Below are 16,533 nucleotides of genomic sequence, written 5' to 3' on the forward strand. Positions count from 1 at the left end.
TGGAAAGCATTTTAACCACCGATTAAATGGGCAAATGGTTTCCTTCTTCACTACAAAAACGCGCCGTGCCACACCTTGCTTTCGATCGGCGAATTTTTGGCCGTAAAATATTCCTGTCTGTCCACATTCACTATGCTCTCCAGATATAGCACCATGCGCTATCTGTCTCTTCCAAAAATTAAAACCGTGCTTAAAGGAAAATGTTTTGACACCATTTCTGACATTATGCGGGCCACGACAGAGCAGCTCAACGCCCTTCCAAAAGAAGCCTTACAGAAATGCTTCCAGTCATAGATTCAACGTTGGGATAAATGCATTGCTAGCCAAGGACAGTACTTTGATGAAGATTAAATCAAATTGCATGTAAACTCATTACTTTGTTTTTAATAAAATTATTCACTGTATTTTTTGTCACACCTCGTATATGTAAGCATAAATTAAGGTGGATCACTAGGTGTTCTCTGTTGAATAGTGCGGCGTTGCCAGGTAGTGTCGAGTGTTTACTGGTGCCAGATAATAAAGGAAGTAATCATGGAATTCTGCTTAGATATTTACTGGAAAATTAGTTTCTGACCCTTACCGCAATTCACAGCTAAGTTCAGCTTCTCGAACTGCAACATTAGAATCCAGAAATTAAACGTACAAATTTGGCAACAACGCATTATGGCGTTCTACGCAAGTTTCATCTCAAAATCTGTTTCCTAAATGCAAATTAATATTTAAATCAAATATGAAACATAACACGAAAAACGGTCAAAAAATATATCTATTTTGTAATAAGATCGTTACTTTAAAGTACTTTACATATTCAAATAAATATTTCATAAAATTGAGCACTTCTAGTAAGATTTAACATCAAGTGCCATCTTGTGTGCTCATTGTAAAACGAATCAAATATTTTTCTTTTGTTATTTTTTTTCGATATCAGAAGACACAACCAAATGAATCAGTGTCTTGTGTTGTAGCTGAAACAGAACTCTATCTTATAGCACAATATTTAAAATATGTAACGTTTCATTGTGCAGTAGTTAAGGGAACGAGCTGAAATATGTACTGACTTCCGGGTGGTGATCCACCTTAATTTCTTTTGTTTTCATTTTCTTTCTGAAGCAGTACATTTCAATGGTAAAATTTCCAAATTTATGCTGATCTATACTACATCAGCACCCTAGCTGATTTTATAACTTTGTACATTTAGAAAATAAGTATACACAATTTAAAACTCATTTAGTCATTGTTTTTTATTTAATATTAACATACTTGGCACATTTTTCTTTACAGCCATCAAAATAGACATTTACATACACATACATACTTATATACAAGTTCACTCGTACAAACAGTAAACGTTGTATCACATTACACAAACAGTAGGATTATATACAATCGTGTCACAATAACATAACAAACTTTTTTTGATTTATCGGATTGTGTATTATACAATTCAACACGAGAAATTGTGCGTTATCCACATAGTCTATTTGCGAAATACACACTGTGGCTTTTGATATTGCATACAAGTTTTTTCCTAAACGATTTGTTATAATTTGTTCCTGGACTTCTATGTAGCATGCAACACAAGGTAATACAGCCCGAACGAGATAATATTTAGATTATTGCACTTCAAAATGATCTTTATGAAAATGAGCACACACACACTTGTTCGACATTCAAATGTTCAAGTAATTCAAAACTTATGACTCATTTTCAAGATTTTTTTTTTTTTTTTTTTTTTTTGTCTTTGTACTTAAGTAATGTTTGTAAGTTTGTAAGTAAGACACTTGTAGACCCTATCGTTTTTTAATATTTGAAAGTATATAACAGCCTTTTTGACTTTACACTTTTGAATATTTGAAATCACTAGATAAAACACAGAATTTATTATTTTTTTTTTTTCAAGTTTGAACGTACAAACGTTTTCCAATATCCTCGTATTTTCTTCATAACTTAATATAAGCTTTACAATACAAAGGCAGTCATTTTAATGTCATTTTAATGGAATCCAAGGTACAGTTCGGTGGTTTCAACTGATTTTCAACATGGATTAGGCGTCATTTCAAATTGTACTGTGTTGATTCTTGTGTGTGGTGAATCTTCCAAAATAGAGTCTTCTCCACAATAGTACCAACTATACAGAAAAAAGGAAGAAATTTTTAAAATAAAATAATGTTTTATTACACAAATTACAAATTTTAGAAAGGAAAAACAAGTAGGTGTCACGGATTACGTTGAACTTACTTAATAAACTTTTGTCCATGATTGTACTTTTAGTTCGTTACTTTTCAAAATAAGTTACAAAAATAATTTTTAAAAACTTTAAATATTTTAAAACAAATGTAATTAATTTACAATTTTTTTTATCTATATAAACTGCTATGTAATTCTGTCCTTAAATTTGTTTTAACGTACTAAAATGAACTACTTTGCATAACTTATCATATAAGTTTATGCATTAACAAACATTATATATATACACAGTGGCGGATCCAAGATATAACCAAGGGAGAGCTTAAACCATACTTTGCTGCTTTATCCGGTGTAAAGCAGGATTGAAGCCCATTTTACCGAGTGTATACCTAGGTGTCAAGGGGGGCTATAGCCTCTATAGCCCCCCTTGGATCCGCCACTATATATATATATATATATATATATTGTTTAAATAATGTGGTAGTTAGGGATTTTTTGTTTGTTAGATATTAATTAAGAAATTAATATAATAAGCAAGATTTTATTTATATGAATTAAAGATTAAAATTATAAATTTAGATTATGTTTTCTTGTAGGAGACCATTTGTTTAGTTTGGAGCTTTTTATAAATGATAGTGAGTTAAAATAAATTAAAAATATAATTTATGTTAAGAATGTTGATATTTTATTTATGTTATGTAGATTGTGGTTGGTTGTTGAGAGATTTGTTGGTTGTTTAGAGATGATTTTTGGACTTTTTTTTTATTTTTTATATTATATAAATTTTGTTAGCTAGATTTTGAGGTTTTTTGTAACAGCCTTGTTTGTTTATTTAATTATTTTTTATGCTATGTGATTGCTGGAGAATTTTATTAGTTTACGATAAGTGTGACTGTTTATTTTAAAATTTTTCTGTTATTTAACTTAGGAATACATTTATTTTTTACTACTAAAAACAATTTTTTTAAATATATATTTTTAAAACTATTAAACTAACTTTTCTTTTTTACTCATATTACAGTTTTATTACAATATATATAATACCGGGTGTTCTAAAAATGACGCCCACAGACTACAGAGCACCATTCTCTAAATCAAAATAAACATATAACAATAAACATATAACAATAAAAGCTGAGTTGAATTGTTGAATTGCTTGAAGGGATGTATTGCTGAAACTGTAACACATATTATTAATTATATTGCTGAATTGCATTGTATTGCTGATTTATATTGCTGAATGCAGTCTACAAGCACATAAGAGACACGGGACATTCAATTATTTCGAATGAAGTGAAATTGCTTGGCCAGGAGGAGAGAAGGTTAATGAGAAAATGGAAAGATGCAAGATTTATTGAAATAGAAGGCGATAAAATCATGAATTGGAATTCAGGACTTAATATTGATGAACAGTGGGGTAAATTATTAAGGAGCCGTAAAGATTAAATAAGTTAATTATACAAATTAATCTTTGTTAATTTAGTAGTGTAGAAAGGAGGAGTTAGGAGGTATGTCTTTTCAAAATTTTTCCTCTCACAAGTTATAGGTGTTTTTCTAGTTTTTAAGAAGTGATTCTATGTTGCAGGTTCTGTATCTACTATGGTAGTGGTAAGCTTTAGACATATTTACTTTTGATGCTGCAACATTTTTTATTGTTGTCGGTCTGATTTCCACCCAATTAAACCCGGGTAATTGGGTGCAAAATGATTAAAACCATTCTCGGTGCACATAAACCCGTGAGGATGATTGAGTGTATATGAAGAAAACTCAAGCTTTCATTTGATGTATATAACTTGTATTCCACTTAAAAACTAGTAGTTTTATGTGGTCTAAAATAAATATACATCTGTATACGCAAAATAAGGAGTAATTTATTTCTAAATCTCAAAGATATTTGAATGCCTCTTCAAGCCTTCCAGTTATTGTTTATAGCATAATATACTGTTCTGTGAACGTAATCCGAAATGCATCACATAGGGAGGAAAAAACTATAATGCCGTCAAAAATTTGGCCGAAAACGTAAATAAATAAACAAATAAAACATGAGAACAGGCTCTGTTATTCAAACAAACATAGAAAAAGGTAATAAGACTAACACTAAATAACTATAAACTATTACAATAGAACATGCGCTGGAACTCTGGATTGATAAACAAGTCCTATTTACAGCATCAGCACTATTGACATACGCAACGGCCAATGGAGGCCTAATTTGACTAAAGTGTAGACCCTAGCTTAATAAGCACAATGCACTATGAAACAAAAATGTACACCACAAAAGACAATGATAGAACAACATTTAAATGAATTCTATCCAAAAAATATTCACTTAAGGCATTCACCCATTTACCCCCACATCATGCGCCCAATTACTCCCTGAGGGTAATTGGGAGATACAAATTAAAAAAAAAATAATAATAATTTCCCCACAGTGAGGATTCAAGATTGCTGCTCTTCACAGCACCATCCTTCTGATGTTTCTAAGCAGCAGTAAAATATTAGGATCAAAGCATTAACAGATGCGCGATCTATTATGACTCAAACCAAAATACAAACCTGAAACTCGGTTTCAAATATGTCATTTCTCAACCAAATCAGTTTTTGTTTTCTTGTCATTATTACACTCTCTCAAAAGTCATCTAAGCTTTTTTTCTGATCAACACCTACCCATCCAACATTTGGGTGTAATTTAATTTCATAAAAATATACTGAAATGCAAATTATACATTCTTAAAAAGTTTTCCGCCCAATTACCCCCTCCACCCAATTCCCCCTTCTACCCTATTATGTATTTATTATTTATATTATTTATTTAGTTTTCATTTTTAATAAGTTTTGTAAATGTTATTTTGAATTTAGATTAGGCCTAGTTACAAAATATGAATAATATGGTGTCAACAGGAGTTAAAGGGAATTAGCGATTTTGGTTTCTGTTTTACATTTTGGTTTGTGATGAAAGGGAATTGGCTATAGTAGCCTATGGTAACCAATCAGGAATCAGGTATTTTTTGCTCTCTTATATTAAAGCTGTCACTACCTGTGTATTCATAGTGTCTGATGAAGCCAAGTGGATATTGTTACACGTTAATAATTTTTACAACAAATGTATTGTTTTGTTGAACCAGCAGTTTAAATCAGAGTTAATACAGCGTGTCTACAAAAATACTCCTTGATTTAAACTGTTTGCACAACGAAAACTTTTTGTAAAATGTTTGTAAGTAAGGTGTCAGAAGCTGTGGTAACTCAAAATATTTTTGTTTCTTTCCTACAGGTTGTAACATTTACCCATTTTTCCGCTAGAGGGCAATAAATTCAAGATGTCGCTCTCCAACCAGCAACGCAACTGGTGTGTGTTAGAATTCCACACAACGAAGAGTATTGTGTCTGTTCAACGTGCGTTCAGGCGCAAATTTGATGTGGAACCACCTTCGAACAAGTCAATTTTGAAGTGGTACAAGGATTTCGTCGAATAAGGCTGCATCTGTGACAAGCGGAAAGGGCACTCCGCTAGCCGATCAACAGCTCCGCTGCAAGTTTTTAATCGTGTGAGGTAAATCTTTCTCCGAAAAGTCAGTGAGCAGAGCGAGTGTAATGAACGTATATCACATGAAACTTTTATAAGTTGTTACACGTCTACCCCCCAAAAATGAACACAATATTCCCCAAGGTTTTCATTTTATCACCAAATAAAACCGAGGAGTGTTTTTGCGGACACACTGTACTTCCTTCACCAATGCACTGTCAAGAGAATAGGACTAATAGTATTGAAAGAAACCATGTTTTCAAAACGTGACGGGGGAATAATCTTAATATTAATAAGGATTACATACCTATTGCCGTTGTGATCTCGAACACTGACTGCATCAAAATAAATATCATTTATACCGAATAACTTTAGCACAAAGTCAGGTGCAAATTCTAAAGTGGCTACGATCACACTTTCGTTGTTATGTTGACTTAGAATTCCTGGTTCTGCTGCTATTACTGACGTCATCGATCTTGGACCTTCGATAACTTCTGCTGAGCTGAAACAAAAAGATCAAGGAACAAAATCAAATTTATGTTGAACAATGTACACTCATGTCCAAAATAAATGTCGCATACCTACAACTGTCTCCTTGTAAGAATATAATTTGATAATGATTTTGCAGGATACTTTTAAAACTGATACTATGTGTACAATCGGGAAATGTATATTTGTGGTAAATTTCATAGGAAAAGAATTATAAATACGAAAATTAGAATGAGTAAAACAAAATGTTGCTAAATGGATAAGAAAGTTTTATTTTCGTTTTATTGTTCTTATTTACTGCTCTTTTGACATGAAATTTTCCTCATACATGTCTTTACCGATTATCCACATACTAACATAAGAAATACGGGACGAATTCGTTATCAAATTATATTTCTACAACAACATATTTGTGGACATGAGTGTACATATTTGTCCTTAGTTTAGGTGTATTACTATTGAATTTTAAGTCAGAGTTTATAGTGGAGGAAGGTGAGGCCACCTTCGAAATTTCTGGCTAACATCATACATCGATCGGGTATTATAAAAATGGCGTCAAATGAATATAGAGCACTATTCTACAAATCAAAATAAAGCGAAAAATATATACAGGTATAATTATATACCTATAAGGTCTTAAATTTCCAGATACGAATTGCACTCTGTGGCAACGTCGCAGATAAAGAACCGTTGAATAAATCTACCAATCCATCAAATAGTTTACATCGATTCTTTCCAGATGGCAGTTAAAGTCGATAGACGTTGACACTAGCTCCATCTATTAGCGTAACAATCAACGTAAGTATTTGATTGATTCTTAGAGTTATGCTAATGGTTCCAAGTTAATCTACAACGTTGCCACATAGTGAAATTTTTTATTCCACATAGTGGCTGAAGAAGAGCCCATAGGGTATACCATTATATGGTATTTTCGCTTTATTTTTGACCTGTAGAATAGCGCTATGTTGTTCGTGCGTGCCATTTTTAGAACACCCGAAATATATATATATATATATATATATATATACGTACTACCCCGCCTTCTATTCTGTACTCCTATACTTTTAATTCTCTATAAGGTCCTATCTCAGACTTATCTCAGCCAAGGGTAGCTCGTTGCGACACGTTTAGACTGGGCCATTTCCTCACCTAGACCACTATCCGAATGGGTGGTCTTCAACCTACTACCTGACACCCATATTCGTTGTATCATCTTTGTGTTGGCACTATCACTCGCTATGTCTTCTTCAGGACGAACCACTGTTGATCCTGGCACTTCTGTTCAATCCACTAAGGTGGATAAAAGAAAGGAACGTCGTACTAAACAAAGTCCTGAACGTTCACGATCGCCTCATTCTAAAGAGGACCCCCAGTCGCATTCACCACGAGCTAAACATCATCACACACTCAGTGAATCATCTCCATCAACTACTTCTGGTCACTTCAACATGGATACAGAATTTCCATCACTACCTAGATCGCAAAATCGACCTTCAGTCACTAATCTACAGGCTCCTGCAACCACTTCATTCTTACTTACAAATTACGACCCAAAATATCAAGATCTCAAGCAGCTTTACCTTCGTATCACCAAGTACATTCCTCGTTCACAGATCACTCAAATTGTCTCGACCCGTAAGGGTATCATCATTAAGTCTCCTGATTCCAATCTGGCTGCTTCACTTCTTAACATCCACTCATATGAGGTCTTTGACAGAAACGCAAATCCCGTGCCAAACAACCACCACAACCTTGACGTTCACCAGCAGTCTCTGTTGTCATTAGAGGAGTTCACTACACAGATGACGAGATTGCAGAGGAACTCAAACTCGACGGGCACTCTATTCTTAAGTGCATCCGCATCAAAAACGCTTCTGGGAACACCTACATGGTCCGTGTGCTTACAAACTCCTCAACAACTATTGACAATCTTGTCTCTCACGGAGCCTATATTTATAGAAAACGACACAGGGTTGAACCTTCTAAATCTCCGGCACCCCTCCCTGTCAGATGCGAAACCTGTCAAACATACAACTCGCACCATACTTCTCATTGCCCTAACACACGCAAGTGTGGTTTCTGCTCCGGACCCTATACTACCAAGACCTGCACGAATCTTCAGCAACCTCCACTCTGTAGTACCTGTGGTTTTCATGAACATCCGACATACAGCTACAAATGCAAATCCAGACCCACAGCCAAACCTTTCAAGCTAGAACTCGTTGTGCCTCTGCCTCCTCACGGGACTCAAGATAATCCTGTTCCTCCGCCATCATCTGTGTATCACCGATCACTATTAATCAATTCCTGTCTTTCATTACTGTTACTCTTCAGAATATGCACCGTTTCCTTCGACATAACATCTTACAACAGGTTCAATAAACAGCCAAAGCCATCCTTAACGTCGACTTTCAAGCAACCTATTCGGGTCCCACTGTATATTTTCACTCTGATGTGCTCCAGACAGCAGTGTAACCATTTTACGTAACCCCACCAGAAACTCAATTTTTTCATTGCATTCATCATGGAATTGAAATTTCTGTTTTTGAATATTCGTTCCTTGTGCCAACACCAACCTCTCTTTGAGCAACTGCTCAGAGAAGAACATGTTAGTACGTTTCTCTTCAACGAAACGTATCTGCCTCCACGTCTTCATCCCCGCATCTCTGGCTATCAGATAGTTCGCCATGATAATACACTCCCAGCACGCCGTGCAAATGGTGGCGTTGCCATTGGCTTTCCTACCAGCATTCCTTTCCGACAATATATTTCTGCTGTTCCCAATCTCCCTGAGCATCTCATTCTCACTTTATATTTTAGGCATATATCTGTCACTGTCGCTACTCTCTATGTTCGCCCAGGCCATAGCATTCCGCATGACTTTTTTCACTTCATCTCTGTAAATTTCCGCTCTTTCATCATTATGGCCGATATCAACTTTTATAGCCGCTCAGCCCAACAAGAGCAGGATTTTCGAACTTATATTACCACTCATACTAGTGGGTTTATTCATACTCTTCCGAAACCAACTCGCCCCGTCAGTAATATCACACCTGACGTGATCACATCATCCAATCTCTCTCACCGTTGCACGATCTCGGTCTTAGATCCGCTTGGAAGCGATCATGTTCCCATTAAACTGTCGCTGCTCCTGCAACGCTCTCCTGCCAATTATCAATCTCTTCCCGCTCACACCACCCCTCGTTTCGACAAGGCCGATTGGGTTAGTTACCGCTCCCACATTGATACAGCTCTTGAAACTGTTCCGCCCCCGAAACTAAATTTTATACAACTCTTGACACTATCACCGACACCATTCATCTTGCATCTACGAAATACATACCTCAGTCTACCTTTCATCCACACAAACCACCCTTTCCGCCTCAATACCTTCCTCTAATCAGGCGTTCTAGACAACTCTATCCTGATTTCACCCGTACTGGCAATCCTGAATCCCTTAGGATCCATCGTCAACACCAACGTACTGTCCATAATTATCTAGTAGCTTACAAACGCTGAAATTGGATCAAAACTTGCAATCCTCTCTCTGATAACTCCCACCCCACCAAATTCTGGAAGCGTTTCCATCAACTTACCGTCAAATCCACACGTACTACCTATCCACTTTTCGATGATGCACTTCCTCTTCCCGACGATACTGCTAAAGCCAATGCTTTTGCCACATACCTTCAGGATATATTCACTCCTGCACCAGATCCAGTATTTCGCTGACATCCCACTGACACTTTAGATCTTTCGTCACCCGACCTTCAACCTCACCCCGATTATCCATTACCTCTCCACAATCCACTTACAGCACCTATCACTGTTTCTTGTATCCAGCATACAATCTCCCGAAAGAAGAGCACTGCTCCTGGCATAGACAAAATCACCTACCGCCACATCAAGGAAGGTCCCTATGTATTGATTTACCATCTCTCTACCATTTTTACTTTCATTCTTCACACTGGTTTCTATCCAATACCTTGGAAAACTTCTACTACCTTAATGTTTCTCAAACCTGACAAACCCCCACAATCCGTCTCTTCATACCTCCCTATCCAACTCACCCTTGTGTTTTAGCAAGATTCTCGAACGTATCCTCGTCACTCGCCTTCACATCCATCTTTCAGCATATAGTTTACTACCTTTCCATCAAGCAGGTTTTCGTCCTTCCTTTAGCATCTCCGATCAACTCCTCCGCCTTACTATTTTCATCACTAACACATCCAAACCTTCGTGCCTCATCTTATTTGACCTCGAGAAAGCTTTTGATAAAGTCTGGCATCTTGGCCTCCTCTATAAACTTTTCTCCTTTCACCTGTCCCACTGTTATATTCGCCTCATCTATCAATTTCTCTCCTGCAAACTTAGCTATGTATCAATTAATAATCACCTTTCCTCTCCTATCTTCCTTCATTCTGGGGTCCCCCAAGGATCAGTCCTATCTCCTCTGCTCTACCTTCTATATGTCGCAGACTTTCCCACACTTCCCCCGAACGTTACCCTCTTTCAATATGCCGACGACACTGCCTTTTTAGCCACAGGAAATGCGATTCAAAGCATTAATTCTTCTCTCCAACCTGCCATAGATTCCTTTCTTTCTTGGTGTCACAAGTGGCGTCTTACCATCAATGCCGCTAAAACGCAAGCGATTATCTTCTTACCACCTGGAAAGTGCTCCCGTGTTCATCACAATCCTACCAATCTCCATCTCCGTATATCTCATACTCCTGTCACCATCAGCAAAACAGTCACTTATTTAGGCATTACTTTCCTCCAACATCTTAAATGGACTCCATACCTCAAGTACATCTCTGCCAAGGCTTACTCACGCCTTAACCTTCTTCGCCGCCTTACAGGCACTACTTGGGGTCTTTCTGCTGTCACTCTTCTTAATACGTACAAATCTTTCCTCCGGCCAGTCCTTACCTACGGGTTTACAGCTTGGATCGATGCTCCCTCTTCTTTCTATAAATGCCTCCAAATTCTACGCACTCCGACTTGCCTTTCGTATCTGTCTTCCCAGCCCTACTCGAGATCTGTATGACCGTACTCCGTTTCCACATATTTTATACCACCTTGAAACACTCCGCCTACGCTATATTTCTCAACGCTTCCAGAACCACCACCCCTTACTTTTTGACACCATGCACGCCGACGCCACCTTCCCGAAACGAGAACTCCTTTGTCATACACCGTTGTCTCTGCTTTTCTCACTGTATCATTGCTCACAGCCACCTGACAGCATTGATCTTCCTCTCGTTGCCGATTTCATCACTCATCTCGATTCACCTTACATTTTCCCATCTACTGCACAGTAGTCCTACTGTCTCAACAGGCCTCCCACTGTCTTCATCACGATCTAGAGTAGCCCTGGATCAGAAGATAATCAGCATTTGTCGAACTAACCAAATACCTTGTGTTGTGACATCCTCTGCACTTTATCCTCATCTCATCATCCCCTAATAGTATGCTCATGGTTAAAGGCCATGATACTCTGCAGCTCCTCCAGTCAATACCACAGCTGAAAATTGATGCTTCCCTCTAATGTTGTTATGATTTTGAAATAAAATAAAGATATAATAAATAAATTAAACCTCACTTGTTCCATCTATCTTTTTCCTCTCTCGAGATTTCCTTTATTCCTCATCCCCTAATAAAGGGCATGACCCTTTGGGCGGGGCTAGTCGTACGCGGCTAGCAAAAAAATTGAAAAGTAGGTATAACTCGTTTTCTTGAAGTCTGTTAAAAATAGTTGAAATATAGTCTCTTAATTTCATAGGGTAGGCAGTGACTTAGAGTCCTAAGCTACTGATACGAACAACAAGCATATTTAAATATTTCGAAGTAAAGCAAACTGAAATGACAACTGACATCATTTCTCAAGATAATGGAACGATCAAGCATGACGTCCACCATCACTTGTTTCTTGTGAGACAGCGGTGACTCAGTGCTTCGAACACTTACTTCTGGTTGGTTAGGGTCTCTGGTTCGAAATCAGCTAGCGCCAAGTGAGGTATGCGGTGAACAAACACTACGTCTGTGAGCTTCTCGAGATTTTACCGTTTGCTCCCTCCTTCATTCCATCATTCATTCATTATCATCATCAGTGGCGTATTTACGATTTTGTTTCAGGGGGCTTTATTAACTTTCTGGGGGTGGGTGCTTTGCGTTGAAAAGTGAAAATTCTGCAAGATATTTCATTTACCTTACTGTAGTAAGTAGGATTTCGGGGACTTGAGGCCGGAAGTCCCTTCTTAAATACGCCACTGATCATCATGATCGTCCCCAAAGCTTCGGTGCATAATCGTGGGGCATCAAACTAGAAAAAAAATTATGCACAGAAATTATATACGTCACCAAACTTCAAGTGGTTATGGACATTATACTGAAAGATCGAATTATGTATTTTCATCTAAATTTCCGAAACGAGAAATTAAAGAATTGCGAAGGGTAAAGAAACATATTACTTGTAAATAAAGGAATAATAATCTCTTTCTTTTTTAAGTATCTATTATTCTGTCAGAAACGAAAATGTATTTCTCGGAACTTTGCACATTCGTTACCGAAAGTCAAGATTATATGTGGTTCAACCGCAAATTTAATATATGCAACATGAATCGAATAGATGGCAGGAGATTAATAATGCGTAAAAAAGAAAACTTTTCACAATCATTTGTGATGATCTTCCCTCAAATAACGAACCATAAATTTAAATTTAAACATGTCAAAGTTGAGAAAAATCAGTATCCTTTGCAATTTTTGTGTTTGGAAGAGATGTTTCTAAAAATCAACATTCTCAGAAAGATTTAAGCGAAAACAAGTTGATACAGTTACGGACAGTGGCTAGGTTGTAGGATCAATATGCCTGCATACTTTAGTAAACGTCTTATGTGTTTCCATTATATAGGTGTATCATCTATTTAAGAAATAATAATAATACAATATTAAAAGAACTGTCATTTTGTGGTTTCCACAGTGTCATAAACACACCTTTCTGCAGAACGGGCACAACCGTTTAAACGAGTAGAAAAAAAGTTTGTCACAGCACTTTTTTCGAAGAAAACGTAAAACCCTTTAACCAGGTAGACGCCAGCTACATGGCCAGCTTGTCTGTCAGAATAACAACCATGAAGGATTTAGAACTTTTTCTTTTTCTTTTCCTTTTCTTCTTTTTTTTTGTAGTAGCACAGAATGTTTATATTGCATTGGTACCTACAAAGGGTACCTGCATTGGTACTTGCAATGTCTGTAGAGACATTGCCTATCCGAAAAACTTATAGCCTACAAAATTTGCTCGTCTGACGGTGACAGGAATATTATTCTATCAGTCAGTGTGATGCTTATGTATAAAATAAAGAGGCTGGAGATGTATCAGAGCTGATACAAGCCAGATTGTGATGACCAGAAAGTTTGGGAACAAGCATGTCGGAAACAGCGCAATATGTCGGATGTTCGCGATCTGCCGTGGTCAGTGTCTTTCAAAGGTGGGAAAAGGACGGCGAAACCAGCTCCGAACGACAGGGCGTGGGGCGGCCACATCTCATTACAAATGTCGGGAAGTCGTAGACTGTCAAGGTTGGCACAACAGGATGCGCAAACCATGGTACAAATAACAGGAGACTTTAACAGTAAACAAAACACAAGCATGTCTGAGCCAAGGATCTTATAAATAGAGGATTTGCTGCATATATATATCTTCATCCTATTCAATAATGAAGCCAAAAAAGAACCAAGCATCGCACGTCTAATTGGCTACTTTCGTTTCCGCCATGTTTGTTGGCTCAAAACATTGCGATCCTATTGGGCGCAGTGGGCAGAGTAGGGATGGCGAAACTGTGACGTATGGCTTCAAGATTTTATTGTAAGGGCGATCCTCTATTTATAAGATCCTTGGTCTGAGCACACAGTTCATCCTATCCATTTAGATATAAGCCTCCACATCAGACATCTCACACGTGTACCAATGTTAGCCCACGGCACTGTCGATTACGACTGGAATGGGTACATATTCGTCGTCATTGGTCTGCCGAGCAATGACACAATTTTACATGGACCAAAGAATCACGATACTGCCTTCATCATATCGTTGCCGGATCTCAATCCGTCGTCTTCCAGGGAAACAGCTGTCGAGACGTGCACATTATGACGATGACAGGCCACTGTTAGCTCTATTATGATCTCAAGACCCTTCACATGGTCATCGTTGGTCCTGTAGTGCGTGTGAAGGAAACTATTATTGCTCTTATATATGTGTAGGTCATTGCTGATCACGTACACTCATTCATGTCGACCAGCTAGCAATGACCTCTTTCAACAGGGCAGCGGTCCTTGTCACAAAAGCAATTTTATGCTGTAGTGGTTCAAGGAATATAATGGTAATTTCAATTGCTGCAATAGGCTTCAAACTCACCTGATCTTAACCCAAATGAACACCTTTGGGATGTCGTTGAACGTTAGATCTGAACTTTACAGGACTCGGTGTGCAGGTGTGGTGCAGGACGACTCCAACCAGTTACCGAGGCCCTGTTACTTCCGTCACAAACCACATTGCTGCCGTCCTGCGATCCAGAGGTAGACACATGGTATATTAGGTAGTTGGTCATAAAGTATTGCCTGTCAGCATATATGTTGTATGCATTCAGGCCAGTGCTACCAACTGGTTATAATATTTTGAGAAACATTCAATTCGACGACGTCGAGTAAGATGGCGCAAATTTCGGTAGGACACTGAGAATCAAACAAATGAATGTACGAGTTCGAGTATTGAACATTAACCAGCTTTAAAATTCTGCTGTAATGCTGTAAGATAATATTTCGGCTGGTTTCGGGTCGATGGGTATGTTCTTGTCACCGGGTCTATATGAGTCCTCCGGTCTGTCAGGGTCACCAGGTATGTTGGAATCTCCAAGTTTATCTGTGTTTTCTGATCTGTCAGGGTCACCGGGAATGTCTGAGTCACAGGGTCTATTTGCGTCTTCTGGTCTGTCAGGATCACCAAGTATGTCTGGGTCTCCGGGTGTATCTGGGTTTTCCGGTCTGTCTGATCACTGGGTCTATCTGGGTCTTCCGGTCTGTCTGATCACTGGGTCTATCTGGGTCTTCCGGTCCGTCAGGGTCACCAGCTATGTCTGGATCATCGGTTTTATCTTGGTCATCGAGTCTGTCAGGGTCACCTGATATGTCTGCATCATCGATTTCATATGGGTCTTCTGGTCTATCAGGGACACCAAGTATGTCTGGGTCTCCGGGTGTATCTGAGTTTTCCGGTCTGTCTGATCACCGGGTCTATCTGGGTCCTCCGGTCCGTCAGGGTCACCAGGCATGTCTGGGTCTCCGGGTCTATCTGGGTCTTACGGTCCGTCAGGGTCACCAGTTATGTCTGAATCATCGGGTTTATCTGGGTCTTCGGTCTGTCAGGATCACCAGGTATGTCTGCATCATCGAGTTTATACGGGTTTTCTGGTCTATCAGGGTCACCAAGTATGTCTGGGTCTCCGGGTCTATCTGGGTCTTCCGGTCCGTCAGAGTCACCAGGTATGTCTGGATCATCAGGTTTATCTGGGTCTTCCGGTCTGTTACGGTCAGCAGATATGTCTGGATCATCGGGTTTATCTGGGTCTTCTGGTTTATCAGAGTCACCAAGTATGTCTGAGTCTCCGGGTCTATCTGGGTCTTCCGGTCCGTCAGGGTCACCAGGTATGTCTGGATCATCAGGTTTATCTGGGTCTTCTGGTCTATCAGGGTCACGGGACCGGGTCTGAGAAGTGAAACGTGACCCAAGTGCCCCAATAGACGTGGTGATCCCATAACCAATTCCATGACTGGAATACACAATTTTTAAATCTGGAAATTCCACGTATGAATATTGTAATCTGCAGCAATTCTCACTGAGTCAAAATCGGTTTCCTATTTTTTACGTAAGCACTGATCTTCAAGATTTTATTTCAATTCAGTGGCAGAATTGTAATCCCTAGCGTTTCTCCAACGGCTATCCTTATTACGTTCTTAGAAATTATACAAAGTGTTTCAAAACAACACCGACAACGTCTGGGAGTTGATTCCTGACACCAAGATAAGACAAAAACTATAGACCAACCTGGGTGCACAAATGCTTCCTTTCGGAATTATAGGCTGCCCAAAACATGAAAAACTGAACTTTAAATGTCCATAGCTCCAATAATATGGGAACTACCGTAGTCGGGTCAAGACTTCACTTTTAGAAACAAATATGCTCTATTCAAAAATACATGTTTCAGAATCCTAAGGTACTCATGCAACAATTTTTATAGAATAAGCTTTTCTAGGGGCACATAATTTGAAGTACTCAC

The 16,533-nt window shown here is 38.3% G+C and overlaps 1 protein-coding gene across 1 annotated transcript in view; it reads right to left on the reverse strand.

The window, feature by feature from the left end:
- Window positions 1-1,736: 1,736 nt before the first annotated feature.
- Window positions 1,737-16,533, reverse strand: part of LOC145672950 (pancreatic triacylglycerol lipase-like) — a 243,712-nt gene continuing 228,915 nt past the window's right edge. The window contains exons 8-9 of the mRNA XM_081742200.1: window positions 6,018-6,212; window positions 1,737-2,128 (exon numbers count right to left, since the gene is read on the reverse strand). Coding sequence (XP_081598326.1) covers window positions 2,035-2,128; window positions 6,018-6,212 — 289 coding nt within the window. The 3' untranslated portion in view covers window positions 1,737-2,034. The remainder of the gene's footprint in view (window positions 2,129-6,017; window positions 6,213-16,533) is intronic.

This window comes from Thermobia domestica, chromosome 16, assembly GCF_964235325.1.
Source record: "Thermobia domestica chromosome 16, izTheDome1.hap1.1, whole genome shotgun sequence".
Lineage (NCBI taxonomy): Eukaryota > Metazoa > Arthropoda > Insecta > Zygentoma > Lepismatidae > Thermobia > Thermobia domestica.